Here is an 18,623-nt window from a genome sequence, read left to right on the forward strand (position 1 = left end):
TTATGGGATTCAGACTTTCTGGAGCCATGGAGGCTGAATGAACCCCTGAAACGATTGTCCTCAGATAACCTTTAAACCTTAAGCCAAAAATATCCTTTGAAGTCTTCTTAAAACCAAACACTAGTTTAGCTTACCTAGTAAAGAATGTCTGCTTTGAGAACTGTGCTCCTTTAACAGCTATCTATATGGGATCGAATTGACAATAGCACCTGCAAAGATTAGATAGGAACCTTAGACGGCAGTGAGTTTATGTTAATGGGGGAGGAACAACTCAGAAAAGGAGGGTGAGAATGGTTGTAATAATTGTCACTGACTTGCACATGTAGAAATTGTTGAGTTGGTGTATATTCTGCTGCGTATAGTCTCAACAACCACAAAAAATAAAATAAATTATTAAAAAAACCCAACACATAGACAATGGTTTGAATTATCTATTTTGTATGTGCACGTAATGTCAAAGATTATTTTAGTTAGTATCTCTTAAATTGCCTGTGTTCTCAATCTTAGTGTGAGTGACAAAAATAGAGAACTGTGTTTTCACCGGTTTTGAGTAGCTTACACCAAGGCAACTCATTATAGTTACTACTTAGCATTTTGTTGTGCTTTAGGTGAAAGTTCATCTAGCAAATTAGTTTTCCAAGAATGATTCTTATACAAATTGTTCCATAACATTGGTTGCAATTCCTGAAATGTGTCAGCACTCTCCCCATTTCCTCCCTGGATTCCCTGTTTCTATTAGTCCAGTTTCCCTATCTCTCCCTGCCTTCTCATCTTTGGTTTTAGGCAAGTGTTGCCTTTTTGGTCTTGTATAGTTGATTGTTCTAAGAAGCCCATTCATCACGGGTGTTATTGTTTATTTTATAACCCCATCGATTATTTGGCTGAAAGGTGGCCTTTGGGAGTGTCTTCAGTTTCAAGTTAGAAGGTTGTCTTAGAGCAATAATCGAAGGAGTTCCTCCAGTCTCCTTCAGACCAGAAAGTCTTTTTTTTTTATTTGAATATTGTTCTACATTTTTTACCTATTCTAACCGGGACCTTCTATTGTGATTCCAGTCAGAGTGGTCGGTAGTGGTAGTCAAGCTCCATCTAGTTCTTCTGGTCTCGGGTTAGAGGAGGCTATGGTTCACATGGGCCATTAGGCTTTGGGACTAACTGCTTCTTTAAGTCTTTGGTTTACTTCAGTCTTCTTTGCTGCAGGTAGGAAGAGACCAATAGTTGTTTCTTAGGTGGCTGCTCACAAGTTTTTAAGATCCCAGATGCTACTCACCAGGCTAGGACGTAGAACATTATCTTTACGAACTGTGTTTTGCCAACTGACCTAGATGTTTCCCAAGACTATGATCCTTATCCTTTAAGTCCAGTAGTTTATTCCCAATTTCTAAATAGTTTCTCTAACTATGCCCCCATGTGCTCTATCATGGATAAGTGTATACATGGAGCATTTACAAATACGTATGTAGAAATATCTACAAGTATCTACAAATATGTACGTAGAAATGTCTTAGAACAAATGTGTACTTGGGTGTACTCCTGTATGACCTCCCTCAGCTTTTCAGCATGTATATTAGCCTTTGTTTCTACTCACATATTACCGTTTGCTATTACTGTTGTTGCAGGATTGTATATGTTAAAGCATTTACCATGGTTGCCATTTATTCACTTCTCAGTGTCTTCCTTTGCCTTGGTCATGTTGTGCTGATTTGCCCCATATTGTGTACTGCCTTTCCCTTCATCAGAATTCACACGTGTCTACTATCTAGTGATTCTCCCACCCTCCTTCCATCCCTGGTAACCATCAAAGAATATTTCTTTATGTGTGTAAACTTAGTCTTGAATTTTTATAATAGTGGTCTCTTATGGTATTTGTCCTTTTGTGATTGACTTATTTCACACAGCATAATATCCTCCAGATTCATCCATTTTGTGAGATGTTTCATGGATTCATCATCATTCTTTATTGTTGCATAGTATTCCACTGCATGTATGTACCACTCAACTCATTATGTTTGATAGAAATGTGATGAGATGTTGAGGATAATTTGTACATTACAAAATGTTAAATTAAAAGCCCCAATGAATATTTGGAGCCCACAGCTTTGTATCACATCAATTAAAAAGAAAGACGTAGGAGCGAATGGGTTCACACTGTCTTAATCAAAGCTACAGGTATCCCCTGACTTACGATGTTTTCAAGTTACAACTGACCACACGACCATCCTTTTTTTTTTGTACATTTATCGTTAGTAATATGTAGTACCTACAGTGTTGCAGTGTGTAATTTGCTAATGTTATCATTCTCAGATGTTCAATTTTATGAATTACTGTTCAAAACACTGCCGTGTAGCAGGCTATGCCCCATTCTACAATGAAGTTGATGTTGGTGTCAGGAGTCATAATGGATAGAAAAACTGGGCAATACTCAACTCTGATGACATACAACAGTTGAACTGCACAAGCACCTGACAGCTGTATGAGTCCAAGTTCATTGTTAAGACAGTGATGCTCACTTCATTGTAGACCAGACGTATAGTGTGATCTTATTCAGTGTTTCATACGTTTGTATGTATTAAAATATACCTGCAAGTTTATGTGTAATGCTTCCAAAGACAAATAAAGATCGGACTTACAAAGATACTGATAATAAAAGACAATAATAATGAAAACTAAAAAAAAAAAAAAAAAAAAAAAAAATTCAGCTTACATCCAAACCGACTTACAATGGAGTTGTCAGAACAGAACCCCATCATAAGACGGGGACTGCCTGTATTGTAAAGAGACCTTCATCTGAACCCATGAGGGAGAAACATGAATTTTTAAGAAATGCTAAAATCTTTACAAGAATTGATATAATAGCACAAAGAAAAAGAAAAACAAATTACACGGAAAAAAAAAAAATACAGACCGAGATAATATTGTGAAATCTAACACTTAACTGCAAGTATTCTCACTAAACACCAAATAGAAAAATGACGTTTCAGAAAGGTATAAGGGAGAGATCCTTCCTCTACATGGAACTGCAGAGGGAAGAATAGCATTTTGCCTCATTAAATTAGTTTATGTCAGCTTTTTCTCTGGTTCAATATGGAGACATGTGAATTTCAAAACTAGGACACCTAAATCTGCCTCTTTTTTTTTTTTTTTTTTTAGACAGAAGTGATATATATATATATAACTTGTAAGAGCCCTGGATTTCAGACATCATGGCCATGACTGGAGAAAGTAATTTTTAAACTCAAAAAGGTTTGTAGTTTTGCTTCCTACTTGGTAAATTGTTCCTCTTGCTAACAATGCCCTGATAAATGTGCCAGATTTCTAACGGGCCTAAAGACTTGTAGGATTTCTTTATCCCACCAGAAGAAGGTCATTAGGACTTCCCACTTCATGATTTATATCAGGATTGACTAAAACCCATTTCTCCATTGAATTCCTTGAAAAAAGAAAAAGACTTCTGGTTAAAGATGGTTAATTGAAAATGATCATTTTTGTCCTCTCTCACTGAAGTTTCCTCCAAAATGATAATAAAGAAATTAAAGTCACGATGAGAATGAGATGAAAAATTTAACCCAGTCCGTAAGAGAAAAACTGGTCAGAGAAGCACTCGTTGCTACTGGAGGCAGAGGATGCTAAGAGAGGTCAGAAAGAAACCAGTGTGCCCTGAAGACCCTAGAGCAGTAATGGAGGCTTGGAGAGAAACACAGGGGTGTAAACAGAAGGATTGTTTAAAAGGTAAAATACAAAACAATCTGTTAGTCAACTCTTCTCTGATCCCTACACACAGAACACCTGCATCCTGGTTTCTTCTTTAGAGAAATGTAAATGATTCAGAGAAAAGATCTTTGCCTTGAGGCATTTGTGATTCCCCCAGCAAAGCCCACAAAAGTTTCGAAGTCCATCTGATTAAATGGAGTTCCAAGTCAGCTTTTTAGTGCTTCAAGTATGAAAAGACAACAACTGGCCAAATGCATTTGAAGAAAGCCTACAACAAGAAGGAGAAAAGACCAAGATGAGCAAAGGGCAAAATTACCCCAGCAGAAACAGAGTTATTCCAGGGAACAGAAGAGAATTCCTAAAAAGCTAATGTTGGCATAGAGATTCATCACCTGCCTGTCAGTTTGTCATACTCTGATAGCTTGCATGTTGCTATCAAATGCCAACAGGGTCACCCATGGTGAACAGGTTTCATTAGAGCTTCCAGACAAGACAGACTTGAAAGAAACCCTGGCTATCTACTTCCAAAAATCAGACAAAGAAACCCTATGGATCAGAACAGAATATTGTCCAACTGAACTCAAATATCCCAATGATTGTGATGATGACCCAGAATCAGGCAGTATATCATTATGTTATACAAAGTGTCATGATGAATCAGAGCCAACTCAATGGCAGCTAAAGACAACAATCATAGTGATAAGAGAATATGTTGTACTCAGGATGCCATGAAAGAAAAAGAAAATAAGACAGAGGTCCTGGAAATTAAAAATATGATGGCTGAAAAAAAAAGTTCACTCAAATGGTTGTAAAACAAAGGGGAGGGAATTTCCCAGAAAGTAGGAGGAAAAAAAAAGGAAAAACCCAAGGAATAATGAAAAGTAAATTTGAAATCTTAAAAGTCCCAAAATAGCCATGCAAATCTACAGAGTTTTAGAGGTAAAAGGAAATGACTAAAATAATGTACATTCTTTTAAATTACTCATGTATGAAGGCGAAATCAATATTTAGTTGTACAAGTGCTCAGAAAATATTCTACTCACTCATCCTCTGTGTTGATCACACATTTTTCAATGTTGCTTCCTTCTGGGCAAAGGTAAGATTGTATAAGTGATGTGTGCCACTTTGGCAGAAGAATTCAGAGCTGGCAATGTGCTAGCCCTGCCGTTGTTGTTGTCGTTGTTAGGTACCGTTGAGTAGGTTCTGACTCCTAGTATCCCTATATACAACCAGAAAGAAACACTGCTTGGTCCTCCACCATCCTGACAATCATTGCTATGCTTGAGTCCATCGTTGCAGCGACTGTGTCAATCCATCTCGTTGAGGGTCTTTATCTTTTTCGCTGACCCTCTACTCCACCAGGCATGATGTCCTTCTCCAGGGACTGATCCCTCCTGATGACATGTCCAAAGTATGTGAAATATAGTCTCGCCATCCTTGCTTCCAAAGAGCATTCTGGCATTACTTCTTTCAAGACAGATTTGTTCGTTCTTTTGGCAGTCCATAGTATATTCAATATTCATAGCCAACACCGCAATTCAAAGGCGTCAATTCTTCGTTGGTCTTCCTTATTTATTTTCCAGCTTTCGCCTGCATGTGAGGCGGCTGAAAACATCATGGCTTTGATCAGGCGCACCTTAGTCTTCCAGGTAACATCTTTGCTTTTTAACATTTTAAAGAGCTCTTTTGCAGCCAATTTGCCCAATGGAATGTGTTGATTGATTTCTTTACTGCTGTTTCCATGAGTGTTGATTGTGGGTCCAAGTAAAATGAAATCCTTGACAACTTCAGTCTTTTCTCCGTTTATCATGGTGTTGTTTATTGGTCCAGTTGTGAGGATTTTTGTTTTCTTTATGTTGAGGTGTAATCCATACTGAAGGCTGTGGTCTTTGATCTTCATCAGTAAGTGCTTCAAGTCCTCTACACTTTCTGTTAGCAAGGTTGTGTCATCTGCATAACACAGGTTGTTAATGAGTCTTCCTTCCTCCAATCCTGTTGCCCCATTCTTCTTCATATAGTCCAGCTTCTCAGATTATTTGCTCAGCACACATATTTCCTGACTTTAAGCCACACAGTATTCCCCTGTTCTGTTCAAACTATTGCCTTTTGATCTCATTCTTTGCAATTCTTCACCATGGTGACTGCCAGTATTTCAGATGGCAGCTGCTCATCAGCCAGAGACAGAGCCCAGGATGAGGGTACCCTGAAGCAGAGGCTCACTGGGTCTCCTGAGATTTTGAAGTTGTTTGTTCCTATAGAATAATACATCCCATCCTTACTGACACACTGCCTGGGACAAATTACCTGATGATGCACTATAATAACATAATCAAGAAATCAATGCCAGCAATGTTCTTTTACCAAAGAAGTAGAAGACATCACTAAATCAAGTTAGTCCTTTCAAGATCTAATTATTTTCTGCTTTGAATTTTTTATCAATACCTTGTGTGTTCAGTGTTTTCAGTAGTGGAATGCATGCCGAGTCATCGAGTGTATTTAAATTTTTGGTTGGTAATATAAATTTTGACAGAAGCCCTGGTGGCACAGTGGTCAAAGTGCTTGACTGCTGCCTGAAAGGTCAGCAGTTCGAAAACAGCAGCTTTGTGGGAGAAAGATGTGGTAGTCTGTTTCTGTAAAGATTTACAGCCGTGGAAACCCTATGGGGTCACTATGAATGGAAATCGATCTGACAGCAGCCGGCTTGGTTTTTTTTTTTTTTGGTTTAATATAGATTTTGAGAAACTTTACGTGAAAACGCATGATTCATTGGAGACCATCAGGCCTACCCCTCTTGGGTTAAAAAAAAAAACAAAAAACCTAGGGTAGCTGGCTTTATTGCAGGGTGTTTCCCTTTTGGGTACATGGGGCACCTCTGGTTTTGTCTAATACCTCAGATATTTTCCTTCAACGAATGTTTCTTTTGCTTTCACTGTTACACAGGCCCCCAACTGGAGGAAGCAAATACTTTGATGGGGAATAGTATCCTCCTGAAGAACTCCAGAGGTGTAAGAAGTGGGTGGGATCCCGTGTGTTCCACAAGTCAGGAAATGGTGACAATGCTGGTGTTCACAAATTGTAAATCTAACTTGAAGCATATCTCAAAAAATATTTTAGGGCAATGATTCTCAAAGTGTAGTCCAGGGGCCCCAGAACCATTGAGGTCTGCAAGACTCTTTTAGGGTGTTGCCCAAGGTCAAAACCATTTTCATAACAACACTAATATATTATTTGCTGTTTTTCTCTCTCATTCCCTCATGAGTGTTCAGTGACATTTTCCAGAGGCTCCGTGGCCTGTGATATCGTAACAGATTCAATGCAAAGCAGATATAAGACTCCAGCTGCCTTCTACTGAGCCAGATAGTGAAGAGATTTAGAAAAAAGTAAAGCAATGCTACTCTTCTCACTGATTAATTCTCTTAAAAAATATAGTTATTTTTCATTAAAGTATGTTATTTATGTTAAGGAGTAATGAGCTTATTATTTTTACTGAATGAATAAATATTTTTAAATGTTCAAACTTCTCATTTCTAGTACGTAAATATCAACAGATAAACCCACATGAACAAAGTCTTGCTCTTTGGGGTTCTCACTTGTTTTTAAGAATATAAATGGGTCTTGAGAACAAAAAGATTGTTCTAGAAAGAGAGGATATATACTGCGTATAATAATAACGTAATAATTTAATCTAAAACTTCAGATTATATAAACAAACATTAAAAATTGAGTAGGGCAAGCCAAATAACTGGGTTGAATAACTTGTTTCAAAAAGGTAAACTCAAATGATATAGTTTTACGTTGGATGTTACCATTTCAAAAAACATATTCTACAGAATTTGTCGGAAAACCTCAGGGTAACCAATGGAGTCAAAGTTAAACTATATCTCTTACAAAAGAATGAAAAATAAGGAAATATAGTCTGTTTTCCTTAAACAGAGAAGACAAAGTAAATAAAGGTATAGGATATAAGAACCAAAAAAACCAAACCCACTGCAGTCGAGTTGACTCCGACTCATAGTGACCCTATAGGACAGAGTAGAACTGCCCCATAGGGTTTCCAAGGAGTGGCTGGTGGATCCGAACTGCCTACCTTTTGGTTAGCAGCCGAGCTCTTAAACCCCGTGCCACCAGGGCTCCGAGATATAAAAAGTACCCCTAAAATCAAAAGGAAGAAAAAGAAGAAAAAAATCACTGTGGTCGAGCCAACTCCAACGATCTATGTGTATCAGACTCGAACTGTGCTCCACAGGGTTTTCAATGGCTGATTTTTCAGAAGTAGCTCACCAGGCCTTCCTTTCAAGGTGCCTCTGGGTGGACTTGAACCACTAACTTTTTGGTTAACAGCCAAGTGTCTTAACGGCTTTCGCCACCCAGGGACTCCAAGTAAAAAGATACATGTCAGGTAAAGCACATCAAATTACCATTTTAGAGTATAAACGGTCAAAATAGAATCTACCTATAAGAGACACAAAAAGACAAAGTGACATTAAAAATGTTAAAAGTCAAGATGGGCAACTTACAATTAGGCAAATGCAAACAAGACAGAAAGCAGGATTCACAATGCCTGCACTTTAAAAGTAAAATTTAAGACTGCTAATGGACAGATCTTCCGTGGACGTTAAAAACCATTTCACTTTCTGTCTTTAACTCATCAAGCATATTTACACAAGAGTATACATTGTATTTGACCCCAAATTAGTCTAAATAAACAGTAATAAGAAGAAATTGAATAGGCTACATTCTCTATGAAACAATATTACAATAAAGTTGAATTTAAAATAATGAACAAACAAGGGCTTTAAAATAATCTAAATTTAGAGAGATTTAAGGAGTCCTGGTGGTACAGTGGTTAAAAGTTCGGCTACCCACCAGAAGGTCAGCAGTTTGAATTCCACCAGCTGCTCCTTAGAAACCCTATGGAGTAGTTGTACTCTGTCTTTTAGGGTCGCTATGAGCTGGAATCGACTCCACGGCAATGGGTTTGAGTTTGGTGAGTGGTGCAGTGGTTAAGAGCTCGTCTGCTAACCAAAGGGTTGGTAGTTGGAAGTCACCAGCCGCTCCTTGGAAACACTGTAAGGCAGTTCTACTCTGTCCTACAGGACTGCTGTGAGTTGGAATCAGCTCGATGGCAATGGGTTTTTTTGTTTGCTTGTTTTTGTTTTTGGATTGGTGAGATTTAGAAAGTTCACTAGACTTCTGGTTTCAGCTCCAATATGTAAAAAGCTTGGGAGTAGCCACTCCCATCCTTATAACAAGAAAAAAGCTGAACAAACTCTAGTTAAGGATTGTACACATCTGAGAACTGAAGTCATCGGGCAAAGTGCCACCCCGAATTCTGGAGAGATAGGTGACTTAGGTGACCCAGAGAAGCACAGCCAAGGTCAGCTTGCCTGGAGAGGAAGCCACTGGAGCCTAAACTGGTGGGTACACTGAAATCTTAAGTCTGATAAATTGCTGGGGGCAGAATGTGAACTAGCAAGAGAAGGGGAAACTCCTGGGGCCACAGTTTCAGGGAGCTCTCAAACTGTTATGGGTTTTACCTCCAGAAACTCCACCACTTTCTCACAGTGAAAAATGAAGAAAAAATCCCCCATGCTTCTGGCAGGGAGCAGGAAAGAGAACACTTTTTGAAATATTTCAGGGCTTTTTCTCCATAACAAAGGCCCATTCTCAAAGGGAAAATAAAGCCTTATCTGATTTAAAGGAGCCCTGTTGATGCAGTGGTTAGGAACTCAGCTGTTAACCAAGAGGTTGGTGGTTGGAAACCATCAGCCACTCCTCAGAGAAAGACGTGGCAGTCGTAAAGTCATAAAGTCGTAAAGTAAAGTCGTAAAGTCGGAAACCCTATGGGGTAGTTCCACTCAGCAGCAACAGGTTTGGGTTTTTTGTTTGTTTGTTTGTTTTATCTGACCTAGGGAAGGACAATTACTCAACTCCAGTCCCTTCTAGCCTTGCAGTCTCAGCTAAGTGGGAGGAATAGCCAAGAAACCCTTGTGAAGTTTCCAGCTCAGAGACATAATTCCACCAGAAGACTGAGATTTAATCATAATATTATATAGTACCTCCCCTCCCCCACACCTCACCTCCACATCTAAGGGTTCCAGTAAAATAACAATGGATTATAATCACAAAAAGATTTGCAAGGTGTTTAAGCTCTATTTAAGGAGTTCTTAAGCAAACACCCAGGGAGAAAGATATGGCAGGCTGTCTGCTTCTGTAGAGATTTACAGCCTTGGAAACACTGTGGGGCAGTTCTACTCCGTCTACAGGGTTGTTTTTTTTTTTTGGAGGGGGCGGGGTGGGGCTTTCTTAAAACAAAAACAAAAGCCCACTGCCATCAAGTTGATTCCAACTCACAGTGACCCTATAGGATAGAATAGAACTGTCCCATAGGTTTTACAGGGCTATAAATCTTCATGGAAACAGAGTGCCACATCTGTCTCCCATAGAGCAGCTGGTGGGTTTGAACCATCGACCTTTTGGTTAATAGCCAAGCTCTTAACCACTGTGCCACCAGCGATCCTTAGAAAGCAGGAGAGGCAAAAAAGAACAGTAGAGGAATTTGAAGCCTTTGGTACCTACAACTATAAAAAAAAAAAAAAACAGTAAACACAGCCTAACACTTAGCCAGATAAACATAACACCTCACACTAAAGGACTATTTACCTCAGTTACTATTACCTCATACATCTTTGTTGAAGAGTAATAACCCATACCCTGATTAAAGTAAAATTGAGAGATTTATTGAAAGTAAAGAGACAGCTCTAGCAGGAGATAGACTGAATTCCATGAGGCAGAACCCAGAATCCAATAAGATGACTCAGCAGTGACGGTTTATAAGTGGGGGCACAAAAGACATGAAGCACATTACTTGATTGGTAATTACAGGCTTAGATCATTGAAAGACATTACTCGATTGGTAGTAGATCATTTTAAGGCAGGACTTCCTGTGTCAGGAACTTGTTAGGTGATTGGCTTAAAAGAATATAAAGTATCTTTCTTAGATTGGTTACAACATGGTGAGTACAAGGGTATGGGGGCTGGGGGGGGGCCACAGGGTAGTTACATAATCATTACCAGACATTCCTCTCTTAGAAACAGCACAGAGAATGGCTGCCACTAAGGTTAAAATGGAATCAGCAACCAAGGAATCCCACCCAAATCTCAAACCAGCCATTTCAGAGCTTATCAGGTACCACAATTAAAAAAAAAAACAAAAAAACCCTTATACATCATGTCCAGCTACCAAAAACAAACAAAAAATTATAAGGCATACCAAAAGCCAAGAAAAACACGTTCTGAAGAGAGGAAGCAAGTGTCAGAACCAGATTCAAATAAGGCAGAGTTTTTGGAATTATTGGACAGAGAATTTAAAATAACTGTGATTAACATATAGAGTTGCCATGAGTCAGAATTGACTCAACGGCAATGAGTATGGTTTTTTAATGGTTAATATGTGAAGGAAATTATACAGTACACTTCTAAATAATACATGGGTCAAAGAAGAAGTCTCAACAGAAATCTAAAAATATTTTGAACTAAATGAAAATGAGAATACAATTTATCAATATTTGTGGGACCCAGAATGTACGGTAAGGATTGGTACAAATCCAATACCTGAAATGTGGAGATTGGTTCTCACATTCCCAGTTCTCCATCTTTGTCTCCAGCCACTCCCATGGCACTCCCTCTCTCTCTCTGACTCTAGCAACCCAAACCAACAGTATTTAACTTCATGGTTAAAGCTACAGTCATCAAGGAAGTATGGTACTGGAGAGAGAATACACACATAGATCAAGGCAACAGAATAGAGAGACCAAAAACAGACCTGCACAAATATAATCGACTAATCATTGCTGAAAGAGTATAGGTTATATGGGAACTCGGTACTATCTTCTCAATTTTTCTGTAAATCTAAAGACCATTCTAAAAAATGAACTCTATTAAAAATATCTTTAAAATAGCCAAATCAGAACTGCAGTTAGAAGCAATTTTAAAAATAGAAAATAATGACAATGAGTATTCAGTAGGTGAGTGTGGTTCAGCATTAGAAAATCTATCTGTATATTTCCTTATACCAAAACACTTAAATGAGAAAAACCAAATAAACGTATCAATAAAACAGAATTTGATAAAATTCATCAGTTCTAAATAAAATAGGAATAGCAGAAAATGACTTAAATGCAAATACAAACTCTTCTTCAAAAACTAACGGCAAACATCAGTCTAAATAGTAAAATGATGAAAAGTATTTATAAAACAGAAACAAGATATGAATGCTCACCATCATATCACTCTTCGGAATTATTTTAGAATTTCTAGCTCATCTCATAATACAGAAATATTAGAAAGGAGTAAATACTGGAAAATCAGAGACGAAGTGTATATAATTAATCAAATCTACTAGAACTAATAGAGTAATTTGCTAAAGAGACTGAAAAAAAATTAATATATAAAAACCAATAGTCTTTTAAATTAAATCCTGGAGTAGCTATTGGAAGTAGAAATGGAGAAACAATATTTTAGTTACAACAACAACAGCAAAAACTACCCAGGAATAATTTGATGGATGAGGAAAAATTTTAAATATGAACCTATACATTGAAATCTCAGGATGAAGTCAAGTAGAACACCAAAAAAAAAAAAAAAAAACTGTTTCTAAATGCTTTGTCATTACACAAATGAAAAAATAAATCAATGGTCCAATAATTCATTTCAACAATATAGAAAGAAGAAACACTACAATACATTAGAATGTACAAAAAGGAAAATAATAAAGATGAAATCTGAAATACATTAATTGGGAAACAGAAAAGATACTTAATTAAAAATATGTTACCCAGCAAACCAGTCGCTGTTGAGTCTATTGCAACACATGGTGAGCCCATGTGTGTTCGAGTAGAACTGTGCTCCACAGGGCTTTCAGCAGCTGACTTTTTGGAAGTTATTTGCCAGGCCTTTCTTCCAAGGCATTTCTGGGTGGACTCAAACCTCCAACCTTTTGGTTAGCATTAACTTTTTGCACCAAGGCACAAGGATGGGCATATAGAAAATGGAAACAATAGAGAGCACAGAAGCAGACTGATAAATATAGGGCCACTGCAAAGTAGAGGGGAAAGGATGGCCTTTTCAATTGCTGGTGCTGGAACAAATCTGTATTCTCATGGAAAAAAAATACAATTAGACCCCTGCCTCTTACCATAAGAGAGAATCCCATAGATTCAACAAAAATCTCTAGTTCTAGGCAGATTACAGAAATGTGAAAAGTACAACAATAAAGTGTAGCGAACAGTGAAAAGCAAAATAATAAAGCTTTAAGATTATGTATACGAATATCTTCATGATTTCAGGGCAGGAGATGATTTTCTTTTTTTCTTAAACAAGGCACAGAAAAGTAAGTAAACTTAAGGAAAAGACTGATAAAATTGACTGCATTAAAATTACAAACTTTTTCATTAAAAGACATCATTATGAGAGTGAAAAGCCAAGTGACAAAATCGAAAAGATATTTGCAACACATAAGACCAATAAGCCATGGTGTTTTCAGTTGCCTCATATGCACGTGAAAGCTGGATGATGAATAAGGAAGACCGAAGAAGAACCGATGCCTTTGAATTGTGGTGTTGGCGAAGAATATACCATGGACTGCCAAAATGACGAACAAATCCTGGAAGAAGTACAACCAGAATGCTCCTTAGAAGCAAAGATGGCGAGACTATATCTAACATACTTTGGACATGTTGTCGGGAGGGATCAGTCCCTGGAGAAGGACATCATGCTTGGGAAAGCAGAGGGTCAGCAAAAAAGCGGAAGACCCTCAATGAGATGGACTGACACAGTGGCTGCAACAGTGGGCTCAAGCACAACAATGATTGTGAGGATGGCGAAGGACGGGGCAGTGTTTGGTTCTGTTGTCGCTATGAGTGGGAATGGACTCGACAGCACCTAACAATGACAACAAAGACCGACAAAGAATTCTTCTCCAGGTTCTCTAAAGAGCTCCCATCAATCAAGAAAAAGATAAACAGCAAGTAGAAAAATGAACAAAGACTTGAAAGGCATTTCACTGAGAAAAAAAAAATCCAAAAAACTCTGTACTTATGAAAAGGGGTTCAACCTCAGTTATATTTTGGGACATGCAAATTAAAACCACAATGAGATATCCTACACATCACGCAGACTGGCTAAAAGTAAAATAATCTCGGATTATCAAGAGCTGACAAGGATATGCAGCAATGAAAATTCTCATTCAGTTCTGTTGCGAATGAAAATTGTCTTCGCCACTCTAACAAACGGCTTGGTATTTAATAAATTCAAAATAAATATGCCCTGTGACTCTTCACTCTTTTTCTAGCCAAAAACTGGAGACAACACAAATATCCATCAACAATAGAAAGGGTAAATAAATAATGACAAACTCATAAAATCAAATACAATACAGCATCAATAAATTTTTAAGCTGTAACTACATGCAAAGTAGAAAAAATGGATAAATCTGCTTCCAGGCATGATGAAGTAGCTTATATCACACTGAGGACAACTATATAAGCTGGATGAAATACAAAAACTAGAAAAGTTAAATAATTAATTTAAAACAAAGCTAATGGCCACCAAGCGTTTAGGTGGTTACCACGTTATGGCACGAGTTGGCTGATTCTAGTTGCACTACACAACCATAAGGGCAAGTTGACAGCTTTGAATTCCCTAATCAAGGCACAGATGGAAAATCAGAAAACGCCTAGGCCAGCTTTAAAGGAATCCTGTATCTCCACGGGCTGTGGTGCTCACAGGGCGAAAAAGACCAACAGAATCAGAAAGTAAGAGCTATGGTTTGGCAGCACTGACCAAGGGCGTTCCCACCTGGTTCTTATGCTAAGATGGAGGCACTGAATGGGAAGGAAAGAGATCCTGGGATGGGACGGTGAGTAATAAATAGGCAGATAATGAGAAGCTGAGAACTTCGAAACCTCAAATTCCCCATGAACCCCCTTGTCAGCAAAAGAAATCCAACATCCCCCAGCCCATCTGAAGACACCAACCTTAGCCCGCTTAGTAACTTGTTCACTAAGGTCACCTGGGACAGTTGCTTCCTAATCTGGTGCCTATATGGCCTGCCTCACCACACCTCTGTGCTTCTGGGCTCACAAGAGTAGACTGGAGTTCAGCTTGGGTAGAAATATACAAGCCCTACTCCAGGAAAAGTTGCAGAACGTTGCCAATTTGTACGGGCAAGAATCTGAGGAGACTTGGTAGGAGAATTTTTTTTCCATACTCTTTTACAATGTTCTAATTTTTACCGAAAAGCATGTATTAACGTATTTGTCTTATATTTGTAAAAAAGAAAAAAAAAGCTCTCAACTTTCTAAACACCCTGTTTTCCCTCCAAAAAAGCAGCCAACACTCACCACCTGTTTGCATCTGTCTGTGTCAGGCCCTGTCCACTTTCAGCTCCTCCTCCAAGTGTTCAGAGGCCATGAGTTGACCATGGGGCTCAGGGCTGCAGAGATGGGCTCAGAGCACAACTGGCCTCCAAAGACATGGGCTGGACAAAGTTTGAGAATGTCGGACATTTGCTTTGGATTTCAATGTTTCTTAAAAGATCTTTTCTGGCCAGAGTTGTCATTTAGGGTGGGGATAAAGGAGGCCTGGGGGAAATGATAGCGTTCAGAGGTCGTGAGGAACCATCCAATTCTGCAACAAAGCCTCAGAAAGAACCACAGAGCTCAAACGGCTCCCGCCCAGTGGGGCAGCGGTTGCAAGAAAGAAGAAGGAAGAAGAAAGATGCAGCTGATGTGAATCAGGGTGGTCTTAAGTTTCCCCGATAGCTACCCCACTGGCATGTTACAAATCTGATGTCCACGTTCTTTTTCTATCTCCTTCTATTATATACCTGTGGAACGAGGCTGGATGGAAATAAATAACGAATGAAAATACCAACGTTACCAGAAATGAAGGAGCCCTGGTGGTGCGATGGTTAAGCACTCAGCTGCTAACTGAAAGGTTGGAGGTTAAAATCCACCCAGTGGTTCTGCTGGAGAAGGACCTGGTGATCTGCTCCTGTAAAGATTACAGCCTAGAAAACCCCATGGGGTAATTCTACTCTATTGCATGGGGTGGCTGGAGTCGAACTCGATGGCACCCAAGAACAACAACAATCAGAGATGAAGGATGAGGAGAGATGAAGACTAACCTGGCATTGAAGTCACTGCGCCCACCTGCCATCTTCTAGTCCTGGTCCCGCTGGTCCACAGAGCTGGGCCTAGGCTCACACCCAGAGAGAAAGTGAAACATCAACTCTAACTGCAGCTGCACCCTCCCCAGCTCAGAAGAGAAAGACAGCCAATGCCCCGCCCAGCGAGGGTTACGCCCAAAGCAGAAAAGTGCAGTTGCCTAACAGCATGACATCACTGCACTGTGCTCTCCCTTCCTGCAATCTCTAAGACGCTTGTCAGCCCCAGGGAGGAGGAGCAGAGGCCACCTTCAAGGAAGACAGGGGACCTTTTGTTTACAGAAAGACGGAAGTTGTTTCTAGGTGAGGTGGCAAAGTTTCTATGGTGTTATGGATTGAACTGTCTCCCCAAAAAATATACTGACTCTGGTACCTGTGACTTTGTCTGGAAAGAGGGTCTTTGAAGATGTTCATCAGTGACGTTAACAAGAGGCCATGCTGGAGCAGGGTGGGTCCTAACCCATTATCATGACTGTCCTTGTGAAAAGAGGAGAAGAGACAGACGCACAGGGAGAACAGCACGTGACAATGGAATCGGAGATCAGAGTGTTGCAGCTACCAGCCAAGGAATGCCAGAGATCGCCAGCCATCGCCAGAAGCTAGGAGAGAGAAGTGGATCAGGTTGCCCCTCAGAGCCCTCAGAAAGATCAACATGGCCGACACCCTGATTTCAGACCCCCAGCCTCCAGAACTGTGAGACAATAAATTTCTTTTCTTACAAACTACCCAATTTGTTCTTGTATCTGTTAGGACAGCCCTGGGACACTAATACATTCGGGGAGGAAGTGACTCCATGTTTGCCCCTTCCCTTGCCCACAGGGCTGTGGGAAGGAGAAGAGAAAACCAGACTTTTCAAATGTCCTCTCAGGCCCACGGGCTGGCTGGGCAAGTTGGGGGACCTCGATGGTGAGTTAGGCCTCCAGCTTTCAGACCCGGGGCTGGGGAGAGCCGAATGCCTGCGTTATCAACCTGGGAGTAGGTTCTCAGCTTCCAGGAGTGCAGCCAGGGAAGAAGCAGAGAACTCTCCCAGATACCACATCAAGGAAGTGCTGAGTTTGGGCAGAGAAGTCAAACGTTCAATTTTAAGTTTTCATGAATGCAGAGCCAGGCTACACCTGCAGCCAGGGGTGATTAAGAAAAAAACGAGCTGTGAATATTTCATTGAAGTCTTAAAGAGGACACCAGGCTTCTCAGTGGACGGGGAAAGGGTTGGAACTGAAACTGTCCAGACCTTAAAGCGCAGGGCCATGTGGGTGGCAGGTGTATTACACTTAAGTTTGTATACAATTTTTTCACTTATCCAGCCATCATTTTGCAAAGGATTTGAAGCAACTTACAAAAACACTTACACAATTGAAACACTTATACAATTGAGAGATAAAGAAATGGGGGCAAAGGGCAAATAAAGGGAGCGAGTCATAAAACAAAACCAGAGAACTAGAAATCCACACAGAACGATGCCAAAGACAGGGAGGAGAATGGAACCCCAGGGATTTGTGGAATCTATGGCCGGCCACCCAGCACGGGGCCAAAGCAGGTGCAGAGCAGTAGTCTCAAGTATGTTCTATTGATCCCACATCTGGCTGTTAATAGATGTGCTAGGAAATTTGCATGAATAAGTTAGCAAAATATAGAGGGTAAGAAGTTTTTAGCCCTCTGCCTGCTTCTGCTCTTGCTCTTTGCTCCTAAAGGGGGGAGCAGCAATCTGGCTAGAAGAGACCCCAGGACAAGGATGAGGACATCTTTGCCAGTGCAGGGCTCTGTGTTACCAGGTGATGCACACACATGGGTCTCTCTCTCTCTGTCTCTCTGTCTGTCTCTCTCTGACCCGTCGTTTGCGTGGCAGATAGGGCAGTAAGCTGAGCCTCTCTTGGGCACAGCTCTCCTCTGCCTCCAGCCTCCATGGGGGCATAGCAGCCCAGACACACGGTCTACCACAGAGTGAGCGCATGAATGTGCCAACTTCTCTTGCTTATAAGCACGAGTCCTGGGTATTCCTCAGCTGACTGTTGGTAAGACTGGTGCAGAAGGGGCACTCCTATAACTGTGAGAAAACCTTTGCGTTCTGCAGTGCTGTACAGAAAGGAGTGCTGAAGCGCTGGGCACCCTCTGCTCTGCTCTCGTCACACCTTTGTCCTCTGCCTTCCTCCAGCACTGTTGACTTGCCTGTGGCTTCCATGCCCCGGCACCCCCCACGACCATGACCTGCTAGGCAGGCTTCATTGCTCTGCCCTACACTCGGGTGTGAGGCACTGTGTCCCTGTCTCTCTAGGAGGCGTAGAAGGTCTCTGTCCCACAGAGGTTTGCCCTGGTCTCAAGGCTGCTTTGACCCTATAACTGCATGTCTGATCTTTCTTCTAAGGGCTTCGTGGGTGTCATGGGAGGGGGAACCTGTGGGTTAAAGGCATTTGATTTAAACAAAGTTAAACAAGTTTCTGTATTGCAGGAGTTCTCATACACCCTCCCATGCCAATGCACGTTAAAAAGCCAGTTGCCATTGAGTTGATTCCAACTCATGGCAACCCCAGGTGTCAGAGTAGAACTGCTCCACAGGGTTTTCAATGGCTGGTTTTTTGGAAGTACTTCACCAGGCTTTTCTTCTGAGGTGGCCCTGGGTGAACTCGAACCTCCAATCTTTCAGTTGTCAGCCAAGTGTGCTAATCATTTGTACTGTAACCTGATGGGAATG

General features: G+C 40.4%; 1 protein-coding gene across 3 annotated transcripts in view; it reads right to left on the bottom strand.

The window, feature by feature from the left end:
• The window catches only part of LOC126078189 (nuclear body protein SP140-like), a 35,576-nt gene extending 19,540 nt beyond the window's left edge, over positions 1–16,036 (bottom strand). For 2 of the 3 annotated variants that reach the window (XM_049888423.1, XM_049888422.1), the window contains exon 1: positions 15,896–16,036. In XM_049888423.1, coding sequence (XP_049744380.1) covers positions 15,896–15,927 — 32 coding nt within the window. In that variant the 5' untranslated portion in view covers positions 15,928–16,036. The remainder of the gene's footprint in view (positions 1–15,895) is intronic. The other variant, XM_049888421.1, reaches the window with a different exon arrangement.
• Positions 16,037–18,623: the final 2,587 nt, after the last annotated feature.

The sequence above is a fragment of the Elephas maximus genome, chromosome 6 (assembly GCF_024166365.1).
Source record: "Elephas maximus indicus isolate mEleMax1 chromosome 6, mEleMax1 primary haplotype, whole genome shotgun sequence".
NCBI classification, from domain to species: Eukaryota; Metazoa; Chordata; class Mammalia; order Proboscidea; family Elephantidae; genus Elephas; species Elephas maximus.